The sequence below is a fragment of the Prionailurus bengalensis genome, chromosome E2, assembly GCF_016509475.1.
Source record: "Prionailurus bengalensis isolate Pbe53 chromosome E2, Fcat_Pben_1.1_paternal_pri, whole genome shotgun sequence".
Lineage (NCBI taxonomy): Eukaryota > Metazoa > Chordata > Mammalia > Carnivora > Felidae > Prionailurus > Prionailurus bengalensis.
Genome location: NC_057352.1, coordinates 47855356 through 47879992, shown reverse-complemented (window position 1 = coordinate 47879992; position 24637 = coordinate 47855356). Strand labels below are relative to the sequence as shown.

The following is a 24637-nucleotide window of genomic DNA, read 5'->3' as shown; positions in this document are numbered from 1 at the left end:
GCAGAGCCTGACATTGGGCTCAATCCCTTGAAATGTGAGGTCATGACCTGAGCCAAAACCAAGAGTTGGACGTTTAACCAACTGAGTCACCCAGGTGCCGCTAGGATAGGATTTTTAAAGTTTGACAAATTGAATTCTGCTGGGAAAAGTAGCCAGCCTGTAGCCTAAATAAATACTGCATATCTTTAGAAAATGCCAGTTATGAGGAAAGGTGTCTACTTCTGAGTTTGGAAAAAGTACGCTAGGTTTAAATGGCCTTTGGGACTATAGAAGATCTTTGTTAGGCTGTTGGGAATGGACTCTCACAAAGTCAGCAATGGTTCTTTCTTGTCATAGGTATGCCTTATCAGCTTGTAAAGGCCCAAACAAGGGATCTCTGGGCCACCTAAATTGAGGAGCACCCTCCCTTCAGAAGACAATCTGCCAGAAGTCCCTGCCGAAAACTTCCACCCGGGTCTCTCCTACATCACTTCATTTGCTAGAATGAAATGGAGAGAAAAACAGAAAAAGGCCAGTAAAGATAAAATTAATTTATTTGCCCTCACAATTCCGTGGGCCGCACCAGGCCCTGCAGTCCTAGAAGCATGCCCTGCAGCAGTGGGCTGGGGAGTCCAGTTCTCTGGAGTGCCTGCCTACTCCCTTGTCCGGAGCCGTGTTAAGTCGGCTTCTGGCTGATCCCAGCATCCCGCTCCCACATGCAAAGGTACGCAGGTCCACCTGCAGCCAACCCAGGCCTGTCTCTGGCAGTAAGGACAGGGCCCTGTGGGTGGCTACCACACTGATCCCTGGGGACCTGGGTGAGTGAGAGGGCAGGAGGGGTTCAGTGCAGAGAGCTGCTGTTCTGCTCTTCAAAGGCCATCTTGCCCAGGAGCTGGCTGTCCAACTCCACCCCACTCACAGGTAGCTGGAAGAAGTTCATTTCGGCTGCTAAGGCTGCCATGGCAGAAGGGTCCTGGCCAAACTGAGCTCGCAACATCATGTCCATTTTCTCCAGCCTCCTCTTGAGCCGCTTGGCTTCCCGCTCCCGGATGAGCCTGGCCTGCCTCTTCTCTGGGGTTTCATTGGCCCGCTTCAGCCTCATGGCTTCCCGATCCCGCTGCAGCCTGCGTGCCCGCTGCTCATCAGTCTCCTGCATGCGCTGCAGGCGCTTGGCTTCACGGTCCCTCATGCGCCTTACTTCCCGCTCCTCCGGGGTCTCATTGTCCCGCCGGCTTTTCTTGGCCGTGCGCTCTCGTTCCAGCCGCTGCAGCCTTACTTCCAGAGGCTCATTCTGTCGACGTAGGGCCCACTTGCGAACACTGGGGGTCTGTGCTTCCAGGAGCTTACGGTAGGCAGCACAATTGTTGCACACAAGCAGAATTCCAGCAGGGTACACTGGAGGACTGAAGGCAATGTCCTTCCCCTCAGCACTGGAGGGGCCCTCACTATGGGCTGGGGGTAGGGATTCCATATTAAGTACTTCAGGAAGTTTCTCGCTGGAATACAAAAATTTTGGATCGTTAGTGTCTCCTTCTAGTCTAGCTCAGGTATCTAGCTCTGACTTACTCTTGTCCTACCAGACCAGTTACTCCAAGTTCACAACTAGGAGTCAGTTTGAGTACTTGGGAGACCTCTTCTAGCTCTCCGACTCCCCAACTTCTCTGGGCTGGGGGGGTCTATCAAGTTATAAAGCCCACCTGGAGGTGGACACAAAGCCAACGGCCAGGTATCAGCTGGACCCCCACAAATATGCAGTTTTCATTCCAGCTGGCTGGTGGTGTTCCTAAGAGCCAGGCAGGGCAGTCCTCCTGTGGAAGCAGCAGTCCTTGAAGTAGAAGCTGCCTTTAGGGGAGTCCACTGGCTCAGCCCCTCCTGCCTTGGACGACTCTGCATTGTACCCTTGGCAAATGGAACTAGGACACAATTCACATAGTTCCAGTCTTCCTCGGACACAGTGGAGACTGTGTCCTCATATCAGGGGCCTCTTAGCACTTATTCCAGTGAACTTTATTATGAATGTTCTTGGACTTCTCCCCCACCCCTACCTCTTATGAAAATATTATCCTGATAGAGGAAAGAAATGGGAATTCATTTCTCTTTGGGGACATCTAATGGAATGGGCATATTTACTAGCTTCATTACTTTTATTTCCAAGGAGTCAAGGGTCAGTTGCCTTTGCATTACCTATCTCTAGCCTTTGTTTTGATTTGGGAAAGCAGAACCCACACCCAGGAATTTGTTCCCAGACCAAGAGGTTTAGGTGGCCAGCTAACCTGTTAAACGTGGCATGGCTGGTAAAACGGGCTCCACACACAGCACAGTTAGACCTCTGGTCCTCCGAGTGGATTAGGAGGTGACGACCCAAGGACCCTGGGGAACTTAGGGCCCGGCCACAGACAGGACACATATAGCTCTTGGCGCTCACCACTGCTGCAGTGTGCTGCAAAACAGAGCCTTAATCTGTCAACTCATGCAACCTTTAAGATAAGTCATACCCACTTAGAAGCTGCTTTCTAAAAAATGTCCCCTTTCCTTAGTCTCAGAACAAGGGATTTGCAACAATTCTCCCCGTTAAGCACCTGGAAAAGTAAGAGTCTTGTGTTAACAGGCCTTTAGAAGGGCCAGGCCATGCCGATTATTGTTCAGATTTCATTAGCTTGAGTTTTGACTATGTTCTGGAATGTGCAGCTGGCCTGATGAACAACAGGGCTCCAGAGCAAGAGCCCTCTTCAAAACCTGCAAAGAACTCATGCTTGGGATAATTTCTGTCTGCTTGCCTCACACTGTGCAGACACAAATGCATGGTAAGGAGGCAATGAAGGCCAAGTGTAGAAGCTAGCTAGAAAGACTGGTATCCAAAAGAGATTTTGTCCTGCCTTTTCTTCAATCTTTTCAAAACAATCTTCTAAAGAAATGTGTCTGTTTGTTAACCAACTCCCTTTATGGTAAAGCTCAGGCTGCCATGTGTGCTGATGCCTTTCTAATATAGATCACAAGGCAAAGGTGCTCTGCGATTGGATCATGGAAAAAAGAGCACAAAAGCTCGTGTTCTTCCGATCCCTTCATTTACACTTTCTCTAGTATAACAGAAACATTTATATGAACTCATTTTTTTCTTCTTTAAAACAAAGCCCTCATTATTAATGGATCTTAGCTTCGATTTAACTACATAAATATGCATTAAGTAATTTGGGAAAAAAATTATACTTAAGTTTTCATAGGGTGTCTGCCTGGGAACCGACAACGGTTTTACCCAACATATCCCACTTAGTCTCTAAAATGTTCTGGGGCCTGGAGTGGACTCTTATTGGAAGCACCAGCCCAAGGTTCCTCTGGGAGCTGGAGGCAAAGGCTAACCAATAAACAAGCTGCTGACGCTCGTGTTCTGGAGCAAGTGGCTCCCCAGCCCATACCTGGTACACATGAGCAATCAGCTGCTCGCGGCTCCCACAGTCTAGCTGGCAGAGGGGACACTGGCAGAGTCCAAGTAAGGGGTCAGAATTCAAGTTCCCCGTGACCTGCAATTCAACAAGTAGGCAATTCATTAAGACTGTTTACCACTCTTTTCCCTGCCCCTACTTCTTTTAATAGGGTATCCTGTTAAAAAGAACACAACCTGGTATCACATGTTATTCTTAGGTTTCCACTATGGACTGAAGGAAAAAGTAATAGGGCAAGGGAATAAAACTTGCTCCTATCTTTATTTTCTCCAAGGCTTCCTGCCATGAGGACATAGGGCTGCCCCAGGGACAGCTTCTCTGTTTTTTCCCCTAAGGTTAACTCTCTCGGATTAGCTTCCTTCCGGCTGTCCTTCTTGCAGGAATCCTCAGGAAACAATTTAGTGAGAAGGTGGCACCTCAGGTAACACTCTGACTTAAATTTGCAAGCATATTTGAGAGTACACTTCAGGAAGTCAGCCGACAGTCTTGCAAAAGTGGATATTCCGTCTGGAAAGAAGTGGGGGAGCTGTACCTCAGTTAGTGACATGTGGGTGGACAGGAAAGCTGGTGTGATGAGAGTTGTGTCTGAGGTTTGGGTAAATGGAGCTGTGGAGGAAGACGGGCTTCACATGAAGGTCCAGGAGACCATCAGGCATCAGGGCTGAGCAGAAGGGTCGGGGGGGTTCCTGGACTCAGGAACCATTTGTCACTTGCCTCATGCTCTACCACTTCACTCCCACCAACAGGCTGCTCCACATTTTCTAACTCTTTTTCCACTTTGACCACCCCTCCATCTTCCTCTGATGTGTGGGAAGAGACTTCATCTTGTGTGGTCTCCTCTTCATCACCCTCACTGTCACCTAGAACACACAAATTGGTCACTAGTTCTGATTTTTGCATAAATAGGCCTTGAGTTGCTTTCCACCTTAGAGTTTGTAGCTATAATGAAAACATTTTCAGAACTTCCACAACAGAGTTTATATCAATGAATAGTCTATATAGTTGGATAGTGGATACAAATCATGTTAAGTGAAAGAGCTGCTAGCTCTTACTTATAATGCCATTTGCACACTAAAGAGAAAATCTCAGGCAAAACCATTAGACAATGGTTATTGGGCCCTGTATGTTATCATAAAAATAATTCTTCTTACATGATTCCCAAATACCTCATACTTCAAATCATACCTCCTATGCACCTCACACCATGCTCATTCATTCCCACAACACATCACCTCTGACCTACCCACACTTCTCACTGATTTTATTACTTACTTTTCTCCATAACCCCCTGCGTGATTTTTTCCATGGTATCACATACACTATTCTATTCTGTGTCCCACTAATCTTTTCTCTCCCAAAAAACCCCAAGGCACACAGAGAAACAAGGAGGTTTTTCCTTCCTCTTAATCAATAAAGGAGATAGTAGTCAATTAGTTAAAAATAATGTCTACTTTATAGGGAAAAGTTTGTTCAGTCCAGCGGAAAAAACAGCACAGCAACCAACCTCAGGCCATTTGTTGTGGTACCTGACTCAGTGGGTTCTTACTCTGCTAGTAACTCAGGATTCCAGGCTAAATAAATCCATTGTTTACATTGGTTCTTTGGATTATCTGATGGATAACTGACTGCATTAAGTGGAGAGAACAGGACATTCTTTAGGATGAAATACAATTTCTTATAACTAAAGTAAGAATTGAGTTTATTTTCATTTAGGGGGTAGGATGTGGCTGTGGGGAGGTCTACTTGTGGCTGAGGGGTCTGCAAAATTTTTGTGGGTTGATTTTTGTTCCCTCATTATAAAATACATAGAAAAGAAAAAGATTTTTTAAAAACCACGATAATAATAGGGAGTTTATTCTGAAAGGGAAAAAAAGTACGAGTACCTTGAAGATCACAAGAGGAAGGGAAGCCAAGCCTAGGGAAGCTGTCAGACTCCAACCCTATCCCAACCACCCTTAGATTCTGGATTCCTGGGCCTGACTGTGAGCAAGAGAAATACAGGGTAGACTGTCACCTGTGAGACTCAGCTTTCCTAGTTACAGTGCTTCTTGTCTTCTCTCTACCACCCCTCGTGTAATTTTTAAATCCACCAGTATCTGGCAAAACTGGTTACATTCTTTGTCTTCATAAGAAAATCTAACCAAATCATCTGCTAGTAGTTATGTGGGTCTCTGTTAGATACTCTGCTTGGTTGGTGGACTGGATTTGGGCCCTGGAAAGATCTATATCATATGTATGCCTTATTCCCTAGCCCAAAGCTTTTGTGGGAATTTATCTCAACGATGCAGGATTTGAATAGATTAAATCATACCATATTTTCTCACCAGTTTATCCAGAGTACTTGTAAACTTAGTCTAAGACACTACTGTATCAAACACGCTATGTGACTGATCAAAAATCCAAATATAGAATTCCAAAGATTTAAAAAAAAAATAAGTATGCCATCTAGAGGGATGATGCAGCTTTTCCAGAAAGGAAACCTATTAAGCTTTTATAGACGTTGCCATTCCTATCCTGTTATTCAAACTGGTGGCTCCCGTAGGTTTTCTAAAAATCTTTCGTTTTTTCTGTACCTGAGCAATTAGATGCTAATTTTTTTTTCTAAATTATTAATTTGAGTGAAAACTAGTTCCTAGAAGGCCCCTGAATTCTTTCCCTCTTTGTTATTCTTTAATCCCAAATGTAGAGAAAAATTAAAAATGTCACTCTGAATTGACAGTAATAATATCCAATATCAGATGGATGTGATTAGTAAAGTATGGAAATCATCCTAGGAAATTTGTATTTCAACAAATATATCTCAAAATGTATTTGTTCAGGCAGGTCATGGAACAGATGATCCATCAGGCTCAGTTAGTTACCAATCACTGTCTTTGCCATCTCCTTCCAGGGATCTACTTAGGACTTGGCATAGAAAGACATTGACTTTAGCACTTTATTGCTTTTCTTAAAAAATTAATTTATTCTTTTAAAAGTAGTCTCTATGCCCACTGTGGGGCTCAGACTGAGATCAAGACTCTCATGCCCTGCAGAGTGAGCCACCCAGGTACCCAGACTTTAGCATTTTATATGATGCATAATCTCATTAGTAAGCAAATCCTCTTGTGTGACATTCAAACTGGGTCCTCAAGCAAAAATTTCATTAATGCCACTCTTATATTTTGTTAACTTTAAGTAAATAGATTCTAGGAGACAGGGATTATTTTCATTTCACCTAACCCAGGGACTGCTCCTGTACGAATGATCTCTATACCCCTGAATATCACAGTCATCACAAACCTATCTGTGTATGGCACTGTATCAAGTACTGCAGTCCATGAGTTAAAAAAAAATATAATGCCAAACCTGTCCTCTCTCTGGATAAGCATATGCTCATACACCTTGGAACACCTTTGGGAACACTGAGGATCCACAAATCTCTTTCTTCATGTCTTCCTCCCAACCCCCATGCACAATCCCCAGAGCACACACACTCTGATAATTCTTCTCCCATTGCCCTGAGTCATTACCAGAAGGTGCAGAACTCACTGCTACTGGAGTCCTGATCTCTTAGTTGTTGGATAGCTTGTCGCTGACTGCCAAGGTCTCCAGGAAAATCAGTTTTCATCATCGCCTGGCGGGCTTGCTCTTCTAGCCCAGCAAATACTTGATCCCCTGGTGGTCACAAGGAAAAACAGTCAGGCCACCAGCTAGACAGCATATCCCAGGCAAGCTGGGTGGAAAGTCAGACCATTCAAAGTTGGGAGACAGGCAGGTACCCTACTGTGGGGTCATCCATCTCTTAGCTTGCTGCCTCCTGGAGTTTCTGGGCATGGCTACTCTTCCTGGGCAGTGAGCCAGATGCTCTAGAAAGCATCACTTGCTTAAATCCTCCCAATCCTGACTCCTTTCAAAAGGTAATCAATTGCTACTTAACAAATTTAACGTCAGAATATCAATTCCATGGATAACCTACCATCAGGATTGGGGAGACAGAGGCAGAAGAGGCAAAGTGATGGGATAATACAGATAGGGCAACAAATGTGGGCACAATCTCTGAATCTTAGCATAGTAACATTATGGCCCTGACTCAGAGTTCATCTCTGACTATAAACAAGTGCTTCAAATAATCCTTCCAAATAACAATCTCTCTAATCTCATCTTTCATCCACTCCCCTTTCGAGAGATAGTTTGGAAGTTCTGCCTTGATTTTCTTTGTCTACCAGAATTAGCCACAAGCAAATCAACAACTGGTTGAATAACAGACTAAATGGAGAACAGATAATATATGAACTCATTTTTGCTGAGGAACAAACTTCCTGAAACACACCAACTAATTTGCAAGAAATAATATTTTATCTAGTCTCCCTGGTCAATGAGGTATTTTTCCTTTTTCTTTTTTCATATGGGGTATCCAGAAGCCCAGGACCGTCCTTGATTATGCATTCATTTGCAATGAACTCTGCCTAGGATCTTTGTGGTTATTGAAGAGTTAATATTTAAGTGCTCTTTTATTTCCAAGAGGCCAGGCATAAGGAGAAAAGAGAATTGGGTTTCTTGAGGTTTCCATTATCTCAGTCAGAGTGGAAACTACAGTTCCCACTCCCAGCCACCAAGAGAGAATAAAAAGCCCTAGTGAAATGTCTGACAACAGGCCAGGCACTTTCTTACTGAAAAGAAAAAAGGAACATAAACAGGTTCAGGTTCCAAGACAGGATACAATGCGGCAGGAGAAATGGTCAGTTGACCTGTGCTATCAGTCCTTGGACGATGAAAGAACTGATGTAAAGGAGGCTTCATGTGATTCACTTTGGCATTTGTTCAGCAAAAATTCAGTGAGCATCTAGATGCTAAGTGCTAAACACTAATAACTACTATTTGTCATATCCTGGTTCTAGGCTCTAAGCTAAGTGCTTTATAGTTGTTGTTGTTGTTGTTGTTGTTTTTAAGTTTATGTACTTATTTTGAGAGAGAGAGAGAGAAAGAGAATAAGCAGGGGAGGGGCAGAGAGAGAGGGGGACAGAGGATCTGAAGCAGGTTCTTTGCTGAGAGCAGAGAGCCCAATGAGGGGCTCGAACCCATGAACCATGAGATCATGACCTGAGCCGAAGTCGGACACTTAACCGACTGAGCCACCCAGGTGCCCCAGTGCTTTATAGTTTTTATCTTAATTCTCTGCAAAACTCTATGTGGTAGGTATTCCTACACATATTTTACTTAAGAGAAAACTCAAGTCTATAGAACAAAGTATTCAAACCCAGGTGTGTACAATTTTAATATCCATATTTTGAAACTGCTTTTTAGCAGTGATGTAAGCAGTTTAAATTTTTTTTTTTTAACGTTTATTTATTTTTGAGACAGAGACAGACAGAGCACGAACAGGGGAGGGTCAGAGAGAGGGAGACACAGAATCTGAAACAGGCTCCAGGCTCTAAGCTGTCAGCACAGAGCCCGACACGGGGCTTGAACTCACTGACCGCGAGATCATAACCTGAGCCGAAGTCGGCCGCTTAAACGACTGAGCCACCCAGGCACCCCTGATGTAAGCAGTTTAGATAGTTCACCAGAGTTGTGCTGCTGAAAACAAACACTTGTCTCTGTGTGAGAAGAATGGCTCTGATCCTAGTGATAATGTTACCTTCGAACGACAAGAAACTGATGCTACACCTCAAAGATCAAAATAATGTTCTTAGGGCCAGTAAATGACAAAGGGACCCATCATTTTGATGGTTCTGATACCCTATGATGAGTTACCATGCTGGGGCCAGAGTAACTAATACTGTGGCTACTCTGATTGCTACTGGGAATGGGAGTAGAGGTGGCAAGGGTTCAAGTGAACTTCTAGCCACAGAGCACTCAAGTAAAAGAAAAATAAGCTGCCTTAAGTCCATTTCCAAAATATCAAGATCATAAATTGGACATAAATTACTGCAAGGAAGAACAAAAAAAAATTCTGTGTTATAGCACCTTCTCATCCTTCTTTGCAGAAGTAAAATATTTTTCTTCATGGTGGTTCCACTGTAACCACAAGACCATGGCCAACTGGATTAGTTACTGAATTCTTCTGGGTAGATGCATGCTTTTGGACCTGGAAACCGTGGGTAGAAATGGCACTGAGGAACACGTCATGTACCAACATATGATTATCAAAGGGTAGACCACTCTCATCAATGATACTTCTCATCTCTAAAGAAACCTACCCAGAAAAAAACTAGGTTTATAACATATGAAGAATACACTTTTTCCCCTCTTAATAGGTAATTGCATTGCATTAGTAGAAGGGCATCTAAAAGGATAAATACCTCTCAAGATCTACCAGTGATTCAGTTTAGACCCACCAACTTGAGCTGAAAATTTTTGTCTATTGATATTGTCTAAATATTTGGGCCTTCACGGAACAGAGAAGAGTTAATTCCATACAACGTCTTTATCTAGGACTTTTGCTGGCAATCTCACTTAGGATAGTTAGAATACATTAATTGTCATTCCCTTTTGGCAGTTTGGTTCTATTCCTGACTCCTGGAAAAGGCTAAGGTAAACTTTATTCCTTAGGGCCATTCTTATCTTAAACACTGACAGAAAGTAAAATATATAAAAACCATTAAAAAAGCGATTTGGGCATATCATGATCTTCCAGTAGGCCCTATATACCTAAGCTGTAAATCTGACTGCCCAGAATTATCCTTTCATAAAAAGGTAGTGATATCTGCTAAAATTATGTCATAGTAACTCAAATATAATGTGATCCATAGAAATACTGGCACTTGAGAAATGTTATACAACAGCCTGCTTTTCTTTTTTTTTTTTATTAAAAAAATGTTTTTAACGTTTATTCATTTTTGAGAGATACAGCATGAGTGGGGGAGGGACAGAGAGAGAGGGAGACACAGAATTGGAAATTTGTCTGCTTTTCTAATGCAGAATTACTATTTCCTTCTATCTTGAAACTATTGGAATAGGTTAAAAAAACACTCAGGTCTCTAGATATTAATGTAGGGCAACCATCTTATTTAACATGGGTATTTATTTGTCTATTAATAGTTAAGAACAAGTAATCTAAGCTCTACAGTAAAAAACAAGGTGCTACCTCTTCTTTTTTTTGGTATGAAATCAAGATACTGTTTGTCTGATTTGGCTAAGGTGTTCCAGACTAGACAAGAACAAGGCCATCCAAGCAAGTCTGTAGAACAGAGGAGAAGCCTGGGATAAAAGTTACTAGAAAGGCAAAGATTTTACAATTCTCTTTCTTGAGTCATTGGTGCAATTAAACACATGCAATTTCTGGCTGACTGAAATTAAAGAAAGCAAAGCAGCTGAAAAATATTCCAACAGAGCAGAAGTCAAATGCAGAAAAAATGAGCTAGTCTTGGGAGTGAGGGGCTTAGGATTCCATTCCAGCTGACAGTCTCTGTGACCCAAGGTGCTACCACATGCCAGGAACATAGCCATTTACTTCACAAGGATGTTGACAGAATGAACGAGGACAAAACAAGTTGCGTTTTTTGGAAGAGAAGGTACTTTAAAGGCTTTTTTTCCTACTTCTCTGTAAAAGCTGAGAAGCTTTTATTGAAATTCAAAGTTTTTAGTCTTGTATGTACTTTTCAATCTGAAAACAAAAGCCCCTGAAGAAAGAGTTCTCCTTTTCTTAGTGGTTTGCTTGGCATAAACACATCAAATGAGAGTGTACAAGGTACTCTATTTTCAACCTCTCTAGAAAACAGCTGACAGAAACTTGTACTCAGAAGGAGGTGAGATGAGGAAGGAGGGGCAGAGGAAGGTCTAATACCCCTCAGCAGTTTCTCTGAAACCAATAATTCTGGGCTTTTATTCCAAAAGCTCTGTATCAAATCTATTAATGAACTGAGCAAACTACAAGAGTACGTGTGGATGTTTCTGGAGAAAGGAGAGATCATGATGGTAATTCAGATACAGAGACAGTCCTGAGGAAAGCCAAGTAAATGCCAGTGCATCCTGGCCGCTGGCTTCTCAAGTGGATGTGATAAATGCTGCCAGGCTACAGCAATGGGATTCTTTCTTTCTTTCTTCCTTCCTTCCTTCCTTCCTTCCTTCCTTCCTTCCTTCCTTCCTTCCTTCTTTCCTTCCTTTTTTACGTTTATTTATTTATTTGGGGTGTGGGGGGCAGAGAGGGAGAGAGAGAATCCCATGCAGGGTCCACAAAGTCACTGCAGAGTCTGACATGGGGCTTGAACCCACAAACCATGAGATCATGAACTGAACTGAAATCTAGAGTCGAAAGCTTAACGGACTGAGCCATCCAGGCACCCCTACAGCAGTGGGATTCTTAATACACTCTTTTAGGTGGGCTCTGAGTTTCATGACTCAATCTTCTTCCCAGAAGGCAGATGTAATGGAGCTCAGCCATTACTCAAGTGCCGACTGGCTTTAACATTTCAGCAGAGCTTCTGCGGACATTCTTGCCTCCCAGACCTTGAGTCCATTCCACTTATTTTAAATAGATAAGCAGCATTAAATTCAATACATTTGATTGGTTCCATTTCACTGCAAGGGAACAGGAGACTCAAGCGGGCAGAAGACTAAAACTACCTATTTCTACCTGCCACTTTTGTCATGGGCAAGGAGAAAATGCTGTTTTTAAAAAGGCAGGATCCGCTTCAGTCCCCAAACAGTAAATAAGCACAAAGTCCTGAGACACCAGCAAATCTCAGTGTCTTTTCTTCTTTAGTCAAGCTCAGTCTATTACCTGAGAAGCCTTCATGGTTCCCCATCCAAATACATCTCCGAAAACAGTCCCTCCCTGGGGGTCTGCTTTTTAGTTGCAGCTGAACATTTCTGTTCATGGCCCTCATAACGGTCACTTCCTCAGAGCCCACACAGCCCCACCCATTCCACCACAATATGATATTGACTCGGCTCTGGAAACTGCATTTCTGCAGCTGTGGATGTGTAATACTCTCTTATCTTCTCCATGGCCTGTTTGTCCATCTGTTTTCTGACCCAATACCAACTCACCCTGGGTTCAACTATGGTGGGAGGAGATTCAGCTGATGGATATACGCTACATGGACACAGGCAAAGGCCATACAAGCCTAGCTTCCCTTGGCCTTATCACAATCAGGCCATCATTCCCTGCCACCTACTCTCCTTAAATCTAACCAAGTCTCTTTGGACAGATGGCTTAAAAAAAAATTTTTTTTTAATGTTTATTTTTAAGAGAGAGAGAGAGAGAGAGAGAGAGAGAGAGAGCGAGCATGAGCGGGGGAAGGGCAGAGAGCAAGGGAGACACTGAATCTGAAGCAGGCTCCAGGCTCTGAACTGTCAGCACAGAGCCCGACATGGGGCTCAAGCCCACAAACGGTGAGATCATGACCTGAGACAAAGTCGGACGCTCAACTGACTGAGCCACCCAGGTGCCCTGGACAGACGGCTTTTTTAAGTAAACACCCAACTCCTATGACCGCCTTATTTGTGAACCCATCTACTAAGAATACCTTTCCTTCCCTGCCTTCTTGGGGTCACATCTGTGTCTTTTACTGATACTTGTTTTCAATCAGAGAGGAGAAGACAACCCTCCTAAACCTCTGTGTTGGATCAAGAGATGTCTCTCTTGACAATCTTCACATTCAGGCCCACTACATTTTATTGTTGTAGCATCAATTTCTAAACCCTTCCTAAACCACTCACTCACCTTTATATTAAGCAGACTTCCACATCCACCTATTCCAGAACATACTCCTAGAAGCATCCAACTTGTTCTCTTCTACAACTTTTCCAGGAGTTAAGTTGAAGAATTAATTGTAAATGAAGGTGTGCCTCCCTAATCTCATTAACTTATAAAATATTCAAGTCCACCTAATTCCTCTGTTCCTACTATTTCTTCTCTCACTCTTGAAATTACCCAATAAGATAAGGTACAGAGTGCCTGGTATGCAGGATATTTTTAATGAACTTTAGTCTTCTTATCTTAACTCTTTGACGAATCTACCTTCTCATATGTAGAAGAGCGTTTTCCTTCAAAATAACCGTTATGTATTATTTCACTGAATTCTCTTCGGATGCTGCTGTACTTTATTTGGTCAGTCCTCAATAATAAAAGGTGCTATGTGACTCTTTTTTAAACATTTGGGGGGCGCCTGGGTGGCTCAGTCGGTTAAGCGTCCGACTTCGGCTCAGGTCATGATCTCGCGGTTCGTGAGTTCAAGCCCCGCATTGGGCTCTGTGCTGATGGCTCAGAGCCTGGAGCCTGTTTCAGATTCTGTGTCTCCCTCTCTCTCTGACCCTCCCCCGTTCATGCTCCGTCTCTCTCTGTCTCAAAAATAAATAAAGGTTAAAAAAAAATTTTTGTTTTAAATAAAAATAAATAAATAAACATTTGGGTGAGGATGCTTATCTTCCCAGATCATAGGAAACAGGTCAATTATATAAAATCTGCATTTTAGGGCGCCTGGGTGGCGCAGTCGGTTAAGCGTCCGACTTCAGCCAGGTCACGATCTTGCGGTCCGGGAGTTCGAGCCCCGCGTCGGGCTCTGGGCTGATGGCTCAGAGCCTGGAGCCAGTTTCCGATTCTGTGTCTCCCTCTCTCTCTGCCCCTCCCCCGTTCATGCTCTGTCTCTCTCTGTCCCAAAAATAAATAAACGTTGAAAAAAAAAATTTTAAAAAAATAAAATAAAATAAAATCTGCATTTTATATAATTATATATAGATATATTTATATTTATATTTATATATAGATATATTAAATGTTAATTTAAAAGGCACTTTGAACATCCTTTATAAGCAGTGCTAGAAGTAAAGAGGAATAGCAAGAAATATAAATGGGACATAGTCTCTGCCCTCTAGAATTTTACAGTCTAATTACTGAAATAAAACATACATACACACAAAACTGCTGAGAAACAATGCAAGGCAATAATGCATACCTAGTTTTCCTGTTACTAGTCTTTCTCTCATGTGATCCATCACACAAACTGCTTCGTAGTCCTGACACACTGCATTCTAAATGCCCCTCCCCTTCTCTGCCTGAAAACCCTTAGTAGCTCCTTATAGTCCACAGTATGAAGTATGAACTTGGCCTGAGTTAAACATCTCCAAACTCATGTCCCAGAATATCTGGATAAATATAACGTCTGCTTCATACAAAGTCCCCTTATCCCCTGAACATGTGCTTTCCTTCTTTTATCTTTGCTCACATAATTTTCCCTACCTGATTTTACCTCTTCCTTCTTCCTTTTTTAAAAATCCACTTCCTACCTTCTAAGGCCCAGTTTAAGCTCACAGTCTAGGGCCTTTTCCATGAAGCATTCCCTTGCTACTTCAGTCTATGGAACTCCTTCCTCTTCTGTAGTACACACAGTCTTAGCATCCCTATATGGCACTCAGCATATACTATCTTGTGTTTTTAGATATTATTTTATGTATCTGTGGCTCCACTATAGTCTTATATATCCTTATGCTGTTTTACAGTCCTGGCATCTAGCACAAGGCTTTGCACGGATATCCTATAAATGTCTGTTAATGTGAATACTAAGGATGAATCAAGTGCACTTACTCCTAAGACAGGTTTCTAATACTTCCTCCAGCAACCAGACACACTTTAAACCCATCACGTTCAACCTCTTTAACCCTTTTTTCCTACACAAATTAGTGTAAGCATCTCACCTAAATTGAGATTACTCTTTCATTTCAACCCTCAATGTTCCCAGGTTCCAGAAGACAAAACCCAATACTCACAGTGAACTTTATTTGGATTTGTCTGTTTCCGACGGGACATGTTTTCCTGATCCAAAAGTTCTGGCCTTTCCCAGTTTCACAACTGGATATGTTACTACTTCCTTGCAGGGTGCTGACCTACAATAAAAAACATATTGTTACCACGTGCCATTTTTCCCAGAAATTAGACAAAATTAAAGATAAAAAGACTTTTAAAAAAGTTATTGAGCATATAAAACTCACCAGTTATAAATAATTGAACTAATTAAAGAAAGAAAGAAATGGGGGCACCTGGGTGGCTTAGTTGGTTAAGCATCCAACTTGGGCTCAAGTCATTATCTCACAGTTCGTGAGTTCAAGCCCCGCATTTGGTTGTATGCTGACAATGCGGAGCCTGCTTGGGATTCTTCCTTTCTCCCTCTCTCTCTACCCCTTCCCCACTCGTGCTTTTTCTCTCACTCAAAATAAATAAATAAACTTAAGGAAAGAAAGAAAGAAAGAAAGAAAGAAAGAAAGAAAGAAAGAAAGAAAGAAAGAAAGAAAGAAATTTCTAGCACAACATCCAGGTCCCAAGAAGTTTAAGAAGGGACTCCTTCAAAGGATCTAGAGAATTCTATTCTAAATCTGTGGAATCCAGAACACTGTTAAGTGATCATGATCAAGGTCACCGGATAGAAAAGGAAGCAAAACACTTAGGTAACAGTTTTAGAAGCACTGCAGGCTCAAATGGATAACCCCCATGAATGTAAAAGGAAGCAGATGGAAGCTAAAGAGGGTGGCAGCTCACATGTTACACGCCCACTGGAAGTCAAGCCCTGCAATCTGCACAAATGGGAACCTCCAGATGTTTTTTCAAGAAGTTATCTTGCCTGGAGGTGACAAAGCACCACATCCCTGAGAGACAGGAAACATCTCAAAACTTTTAGGCATCTATAAATGAAATCAGCACAGGAAATAGAGCCTCTACCTAGCGAGGTAGGCACAGTGCTAGGCACTGTGGATGACAGGGCACTGAATCAAATCAGGCTTCCAATGTTGAAGATGAGCTCTCACCAGAAGAGCCAGATGCTATCCACACTGTTGAGTATTAATTCAACATTCCAGTGTGGAATATCAACCTGGCCCTGCTCACATGCTCTGGAGTGGCAAAGTTAATAACTTTAGTGCCTCTTTTTAATCCAGCCTCTGTGTAGCAAAGAGATCAGTGGGAAGAACAAAGAGAAAAGCTCACCAAAGGAGACGTGCTGCAGAGACCTGCATCTGCTTCCCTGAAACTGGAGGGAACAGATACATAAGCCTGGAGGTTCCTGGTTAGTTTCTAAGAAAGACTTTCCCAGCAGTAAGTGTTGTTAAAGAGTCTGAAATGGATTAGTAGTGAAAACTGAAATTTTCTATGAAAGGCACAGTGAAGTTGTATGGAAACCAATTTGACAATAAATTTCATATATTGAAAAAAAAAAATAAAAATAATTTTAAAAAAGGCACAGTGAATAAACAGATTAAAAAAGAGATTCTCTTCCCTACCAAGGACAAGAATATGGATTTGGTCACCCTCTAAGTTTTCTTTCACTTCCTGCCCTTTCAAATTGTACTTATACTGAATAAGCAAGTAGTTTAATGCCTTAAGAGGCATTCTGAGAGGCTACTGCTAGCTATACTCTGCACTCCAGTTAGTGAAGACTCATCTCCTGTTATGCCAACTAACTCCTCCATGTAGCTAGAAAGGATCTCAGACCTGTAATCAGATCCTGCCTCCCCTTACCAAAAGAAAGAAACCGCAAATGGCAAAGACAGGCCTCCACAGGAAGTGGCAAAGGAAGCAGCTTTCAGGCAGTCTTCTATCATATCTGCATATCAAACACAGTTCTTTTTCAGACCTTTAATTAAAACAACAACAACAAAAAACCAGCTTCAAATGTATACAGTAAAATCAATTTTAACTAGTTAGAGGGCACTTTCTGTGAGCTAATGCTAATGGTATGTATTCTCTGTTCTAAGTTTTGTTTGCATAGATCATTTCTTTCCAATCAAGTAGTTATTAGCATAAGCAGTGAAGGAATATTCACTTTGGGTCTTTTCCTGTGGAATCATAAAAGGAAAGTTGAATGAAATGCACATTATCATTTTCTCCCAACATTTGTAGAGCTACACCTCTCTATTATATAAGGAAAAATGAAATATTAACTAATCTTTAAATTTTCTCCTAATCAAGATCAGAAATTGAAACTGCGTGATAAAGGTAATGAAGATCCTTCTGAAGGAAGGCCAAATAACTTGAGACATGCTCAATTCAGATCATCTTGGTGAGGCAACAGTTCAATATTGAAGCTACAAGTCAGAAACAGAGATGAGCATCTGCATATTGAAATAGGCAGTATCCCCTGCATCTCACAATCCTCCTAGCGGCCAAATGGGGAACTGACCAGATGGTACCCAATGGGACTTCACACCTGAGGGATTACGTGGGGGAGGGGGGGGGGGGATAAGCAAATACCCTCCTCTACCTCAAAAAAAAAAAAAAAAAAGTCAGTGGGTCGTGGACTCAATAAGGAAATAAATAAGAAAAGACACATATACATACATACATAAATGGCAATATAAGTGCATTCTTGACTACATAGCAAGATCTCAGAGGTTAGACGACCGTTTTATAGGTCATAAAAGGTAATAAAATTCATAGACGCGTTGCCCTAAAGAGCATGCATTCAGTTCTTCTTTTAACACTGCCTCAGTTCCCAAGACTGAATCTGAAACTAACACAAAAATGTAAATGGAGAGCCGCCTGAACATCACCACCATCTGGAAGAAAAAACATAATGGGAAGAAAGTAAACGGTGAGGTTCAGGTTTACAAGGGATTCTACGTAAAAAGGAAGGAAGCTTTGCCTTTAGAACGAGGTTAAGAGTCCTTTGGAGGGAGGCCAACATCGCCCCTTAACATTGTCCCTGCTCTCCCACAGGTGTTAGGTTGCAGCTTTCAGGACACACCACAGACTTTAGCATGGGGGAAAAAAACAAAAAGAGCAGGTGAAATCCAAGCTTTATGAAAAGAGGGTGCACTCCCACCTCCAGCTCTGGTGCAGTTCCCACGGAGCAAAGTAAACTCGCCCGAATCCCAGTGATTTGTATCTGCCAAAAAGGAGAGGACGAGAAAGCTGGTCACGTAGCTGCCTCACTGTTCACCCTGTTCCCACTTTCTTTGGTCTGGAGAAGGTGTACAATCAGCCGAGATGGTCCCTCTGGCTTCGATCTTCTGAGCACAGGTAGATACCCAGGAATTACCGACAAAAGCCAGAGGTCTTCCGAGGCGGCTCAGACAAACCCTCAGACGACACAGTCTTCTCAGAAATCTAAATTTAGAAGCCGTTCTGCGAGACCGCGACGCGGGACTGACACCCGGGTCTGCACTCCCACGCCCATCCTCCTCCTCCCCCGGCTCCACCCCAGCCTGTCAGACGCCGGGGCCGCCCCGGTAGTGCCCGGCCCAGCCCGACCTGGGCCCACCGCGGGAGGGCGGCGGCGCGGACGCCCCTCCCGCGCCCGAGACCGCCAGAGGGACTGAAAGAGGAACGGACCGTGGGGAGCCAGCCGGGTCCGGCCTCGTCTGGGGAACCCGGCGCAGGGGGAGCGCCGGAGCCTGGGCTACCCCCGCCCTCCGGCCAGAGCGAGCACCAAGCCCCCTCCCCAGACACAGACAAAAGGACCGACAGCGGGCGAACAAGGGAGAGAGCGGGGAGCCCCTGCATCCTCAGCCTAGCCCCGGAGGAAAGAAGACGGGGGTCTTTTTACCCGGAGCCTCGGCGCACCGCGGCGCGCCGCGTCCCTGGGCCCCGCCTCCGGACAGACGGACCGCCGGACAATGGGCCCCGGGCCGCAGCTCCGGCCGGCTGGGCCGGGGCTCTCCGGGACTGAGCCCCGGCAGGCGGAGGGCGGTTTCGGGCCGAGCCGGTGGCGGGGAGCCGAGGGGCGGCGCTGCAGACGGACAAAGCCAACGGCAGACAGACAGACGGAGGGGGAAAAGATGGCGACGCGGGCGGCGGGAGCGCGCTGCTCGCGCACCCGCAGTGAGTGGGGCGCGTGCACGAGCCTCTCCTCTCTCCCTCCCCCCTTCTCCGACTTGGTCCCCCTCCCCGCTCCCCAGGCGCGCGCCCGGCGGTGTGGGCGGGGCTTGAGGAGAGGGGGGGTCTGGAGAGGCGGGACTAAAGGAGCATCCAATCACAGACTTTGGAGGGGGGCCTCGCCTCCATCCTCGCGCCCCGGAGACCACCCAGCCTCGCCCCCTCTTTGGTCTTTCTTCAGCCCCGTCAGCACCCCCCAGCAACCTAACCTTTCCTGGACCTGTGAACTCCACCCTGACAGTCAGCTCCGATCCTGGTTTCTTACCTCACCTTTGAATTCAGCCACAAAACCCACATCCCCCAACCACAGCTCCACCGCAGGCTCCCCCTCTGCTTAGCCCAACCTTAGTCTCTCCCCCAACCCAAACCCTCTTCTCTTGCTTTCCCCGACGCTTCACGGTTTCTTCGTCCGCCTAGACATTTAATGTGTACCCAGACTTAGGGGCCACAGGCCTTTGTAGGGGGGGCCACGTTCTGCTGTCCGAACTTCAGAGGAGAAAAATCTTTAGACTTCAGGAAAATCTTTAGATTTATTTTAGGCATTTAAGTCTCCAACATGCTTCTTAACTAGTAAAATAACAGTAGCTGTAGACCTAGGGGCATAGGATATAGAATAGCACAGGATATAGAATAGAGTAACTTTGGCACTGTTACCACTTAAGGGGCATTTGAGGCAATAGAAAGTGGTTAGATTCACTTCCTAATAAGACACCTCCTTCCCTTGTCATCATCCCTGCTTCTTCACTACTTTGTTTCCTTCCTCTTATTCTGTCTTCTTGTAGAACGCCTAAGCTTGCCTCTGACAGAGCTTACTTGAAGTAGGGAATGCGGTGAAAAGCAGATGGGATCTGGTAAGAGCAGATCTAGCCTGGAGTCCCAGCTCTGCCACTGACCAGCCTGGTGGCTTTGGACAAGTCCCTATTCTGAACCTCTGCTTCCTGAAATGTAAAATGGATAATAAGGTAATAATTCCTAACCTCTATTCTCATAGGGTTGTTGTAATCATAGGATTAAGTAAAATGAAGATATGAAAGTATTGTGTAAGTAGTTCTTGTGCTTCCTGGCCCCCGGAAGGCAGCAGAGCTAATGTTTTTAAAGCAACAAGGCCTGGTATTTGCATAAAGGACTCTTGCAAAATGTTCTTCCCATAAATCTCCAGTGAGATGATATCATTGTCTGCATCTTGTGTTTAATGTGAGAGAATGGCTGTATTGAAAGAACTTCGTACTTCACAAGTGTGTAGTAAATAGTTTCGTTCATTCATTTATTGTGGCTGGGATATTTAAGTAGAAATTATTCTTTAATTTCATTTAAGGAGACATTTTAATTCCTAAGTAGCCAGAAAATGGAATATTCTCATCTAACCAGAAGGTTTTTAGACAGTTTCATATCAGAATGCAAGCTGAAGGAATGCCTGGGTGGCTTAGTTGGTCAAGCATCTGACTCCTGATTTCAGCTCAGGTCATGATCTCACCGTTCATGAGTTCAAGCCCTGCATTGGACTCTGAGCTGACAGCACAGAACCTGCTTGAGATTCTCTCTCTGCCTCTCCCCTCCTTCTCTCTCTCTCCAAAAAAAAAAAAAAAAAAAAAAGTGCAAACTGGAATAAATTACACTACTAGGTATTTACCCAAGGGTTACAAAAACATTAATTCAAAGAAATACATGCATCCCAATGTTTTTAGGAGCATTATCAACAATGGCCAAATTATGGAAAGAGCCCAAATGACCATTGACTAATGAATGGATAAAGAAGATATAGTGTATATATATATATATATATACACACACACACACACACACACACACACACACACACACAATGGAATATTACTCAGCCATCAAAAAATAATGAAATCTTGCCATTTGCAATGACATTGATGGAGCTAGAGAGTATTAGGCTAAGTGAAATAAGTCAGAGAAAGACAAATACCATATGATTTCATTCTCATGTAGAATTTAAGAAACAAAACAAATAAACATGGGGAGGAGAGAGACAAAGCATAAAACAGACTCTTAACTATGTAGAGAAGAAACTGATGGTTACTGGAGGAGAGGTGGGTGAAGGGATAGGTTAAATAGGTGATGGGTATTAAGGAGGGCACTTGTGATGAGCACCAGATGTTGTATGTAAGTGTTGAAGCACTAAATTCTACACCTGAAACTAACATGTGCACTAATTAGAATTTAAATAAAAACTTGTGGAAAAAAAGAATGCAAGCTGGAATATACACTGGCTTTTATACTTAACAGTAATTCCTGATGAGCTGAGACTGAGAGATGCAAATATAGCTTTATTATGTCACTCTAAAGTTGACATAGATGATATTTTCTTTTAAAAAAAATTTTTTTTAACGTTTTTATTTATTTTTGAGACAGAGAGAGACAGAGCATGAACAGGGGAGGGTCAGGGAGAGGGAGACACAGAATCTGAAACAGGCTCCAGGCTCTGAGCTGTCAGCACAGAGCCCGACGCGGGGCTTGAACTCACAGAGCGCGAGATCATGACCTGAGCCGAAGTGGGCCGCTTAACCGACTGAGCCACCCAGGCGCCCCGATGATTTTTTCTTTTAAAAAAATGTTTATTAAAAAATGTTTTTTAATAAAATGCTTATTGGGGTACCTGGGTGGCTCAGTTGGTTAAGCACCTGACTTTGCTTCAGGTCATGACCTTGCAGTTGTGAGTTTGAGCCCCCTACATGGGGCTCCACACTGACAATGCAAAGTCTGCTTGTGATTCTCCTTCTCTGTCCCTCTCTCTCTCCGCTCCTCCCTGACTTGTGCTCTCTCTCTCTTGCTCTCTCTCAAAATAAATAAATAAACTTTAAAAATATTTATTTTGAGTGAAAGTGAGAGAGAGAGCAGGGAGGGGCATAGAGAGAGAGAATCCCAAGCAGGCTCTGTGCTGATAGCTCCTCAATGCAGGGCTCAATCCCATGAATGTGAGCTCATGACCTGAGCTGAAATCAAGAGTCGGAAGCTTAACCCACTGAGCCACCCAGGCACCACAACATAGATGATGTTTTCAACATGAAAAAAGCAAGGAGATAAAACATTAGGAGAAAGCCTCCAGTGAAATTTCTTGGCCTCATCATTAAGTTAGTATGTGAAGCTGGACAGCTTGTTCTGATTCCTTGAGCTGCAAATAAAATAGGATCATAATGCTATTCTTATAACCCCCCTGTGTCTCTGATGTGGTGTGACTCAGGGTTATAATCAAATAAGGGAAAAATTACTAAATAAGGAATTAGTTTCTTTTTCCTCTGTTCTCACCTAAATTTGTGTATCTAGAAGTCTTTTTCATTAATCATTTTCAGCTTCATTTTTTACTTCTACTTTCCCAATCAACTCACAGAGCTGTGCTATTCTTTTGCCATTTCAACCCTATAAACTTTTCCTTGAAATAGCTTCCTAATCTGTTTTATATTTACGGGCTTCTACAATGACCTTGTTAGGGCTCTACATTACAACTGTGTTGGTAAGATAATTTTAAAAATTCATTTAAAAATTTATTAAGATGGAAAATTTTATTAAGATATAATTCACATATCATGAAATTCACACTTTTTGAGAGGGAGTAAAGATTTTATTTTTAAGTAATCCCTCACCCAACATGGGGCTCAAACTTACAACCCCGAGATCAAAAATTCTGCTCTACCTTCTGAGCCAGGCAGGAGTCCCTGAACTGCACACGTTTAGAGTGTGTATTTCACTGGTTTTTAGTATATTCACAAGGTTGTGCAACATCACCATTATCTAATCCCAAAACATTTTCATTGCCCCAAAAAGAAACTCCATACTCATTAGTAGTCATTCCCACTCTTCCTCCGCCCCTCCCCCATATCCCTTGGCAACCACTCATCTACTTTCTGTCTCTGTGGATTTGCCTATTCTGGATGTTTCACATAAATGGAATCATACAATATGGGGCCTTTTGTGTCTGTTCCTTTCCCTTAGCAGAATGTTTTCAAGGTTCATTCATGTTATAGTATGTGTCAGTACTTCATTCCTTTTTTTATTTTTTTAAAATTTTTTGAGTAAATTCTACCCCTAATATGGGTTCTAACTCATGACATTTGGGGTCTAACTCATAACCATGATCAAGGGTCACATGCTGTACAAACTGAGCCAGCCAGATGCCCCAATACTTTATTTCTTTTTATGGCCAAATAATATGACAGTGTATGGATATAATACATTTTATTTCTATTTACCAGTTGATGGATATTTGTGTTGTTTCCACTTTCAGGCTATTCTAAAAAATGTTGCTGTGAACATTTGTGTATAATTTTTGTATGAACATACGTTTTCAATTCTCTTAGGTATATACCTAGGAGTGAAATTGCTGGGTCATATGGTAACTCTATGTTTAACTTTTTTGAGGAGCTGCCAAATTGTTTCCCAAAGTGCCTGCATCATTTTATATTCCTACCAGCAATGTAGGTGGGTTCCAATTTATCCACATCCTAGACTATACTTGTTATTATTTTTCTTTTTCACTATAGCTATTGTAGGGGTATGAAGTAATATCTCATTGTGGTTTTGATTTACCTTTCCCTGATGGCTAAAGATGTTGACCACCTTCTTAAGTGCTTATTATTGGCCATTTGGAGAAGGTTTTAGCAAGACATGGGCTCAATGACACTTTCCACAGATCTTTACTTTCATGGTTTTTTTTTTTTTTTTTTTTTTTGTTTTGTTTTTTTTTTTTACTTTCATGGTTTGAACAAAGTTGCAATAATGTCAACTATTCCGAAAGTTATCCAAACACACTATGCTACTGAGGGCATGGGGAAATAGAAACTCTCATACATTGGTGGCAATGTAAATTGAACTACCTCTTTCAAGGGTGATTTGGCAATATCTATTAACATTAAAAATATACCTACCCTTGATCCAGTTCCGCTTCTGGGAATTTACCTAATAAATACAATCCATGCAGGCCAATATCTAGTCATTGCAGCATTGTTTACAGAGGCAAAATATTGGAAATAATCTAAATTCACATCAATAGAACAGTATTAAAAATTATAGTATACGTATATATTGGAATATTATTCAGCCCTTTAAAAGAATGAGAATTATTGAAAACTGCTGATATGGAACAATCTCCAAGATATATATCTTAAAATTTCTCTTTATTTTTATTTATTTTTGAGAGAGAGAGAGAGAGAGAGAGAGAGAGAGACAGAGTGTAGGTGGAGAGGGGCACAGAGAGAGAGGGGGACACAGAATTGGAAGCAGGCTCCAGGCTCTGAGCTGTCAGCACACAGCCCGATGCAGGGCTCTAACTCACAAACCTCAAGATCATGACCTGAGCCGAAGTCAAACGCTTAACTGACTGAGCCACCCAGGAGTGCCTCTACGATGTATATCTTAATGTATGTTGCAGTACAAGTTATAGGTTACCATAAATAGTATGCTAGTAGTACAT

At 42.8% G+C, this 24637-nt stretch overlaps 1 protein-coding gene across 7 annotated transcripts; it reads right to left on the bottom strand.

Moving 5' to 3' along the window:
* Nucleotides 1-515: 515 nt before the first annotated feature.
* ZNF821 (zinc finger protein 821) lies at nucleotides 516-18981 on the bottom strand. 7 transcript variants are annotated; one of them, XM_043599579.1, is made up of 10 exons: nucleotides 18875-18981; nucleotides 18152-18214; nucleotides 16849-16933; nucleotides 15108-15224; nucleotides 9366-9486; nucleotides 6948-7073; nucleotides 4134-4279; nucleotides 3393-3497; nucleotides 2253-2419; nucleotides 516-1475 (listed from the first exon to the last, which is right to left on the bottom strand). In XM_043599579.1, the coding sequence occupies exons 6-10, from the start codon at nucleotides 7027-7029 to the stop codon at nucleotides 821-823; spliced, it is 1155 nt and encodes a 384-aa protein (XP_043455514.1). In that variant the 5' UTR covers nucleotides 7030-7073; nucleotides 9366-9486; nucleotides 15108-15224; nucleotides 16849-16933; nucleotides 18152-18214; nucleotides 18875-18981; the 3' UTR covers nucleotides 516-820. The 7 variants fall into 7 exon arrangements, with proteins under 7 accessions (XP_043455514.1, XP_043455512.1, XP_043455511.1 ...); XM_043599577.1 differs by lacking the exon at nucleotides 9366-9486 and having other exon boundaries at nucleotides 16849-16963; XM_043599576.1 differs by lacking the exon at nucleotides 9366-9486.
* Between the last annotated feature and the right edge of the window lie 5656 nt (nucleotides 18982-24637).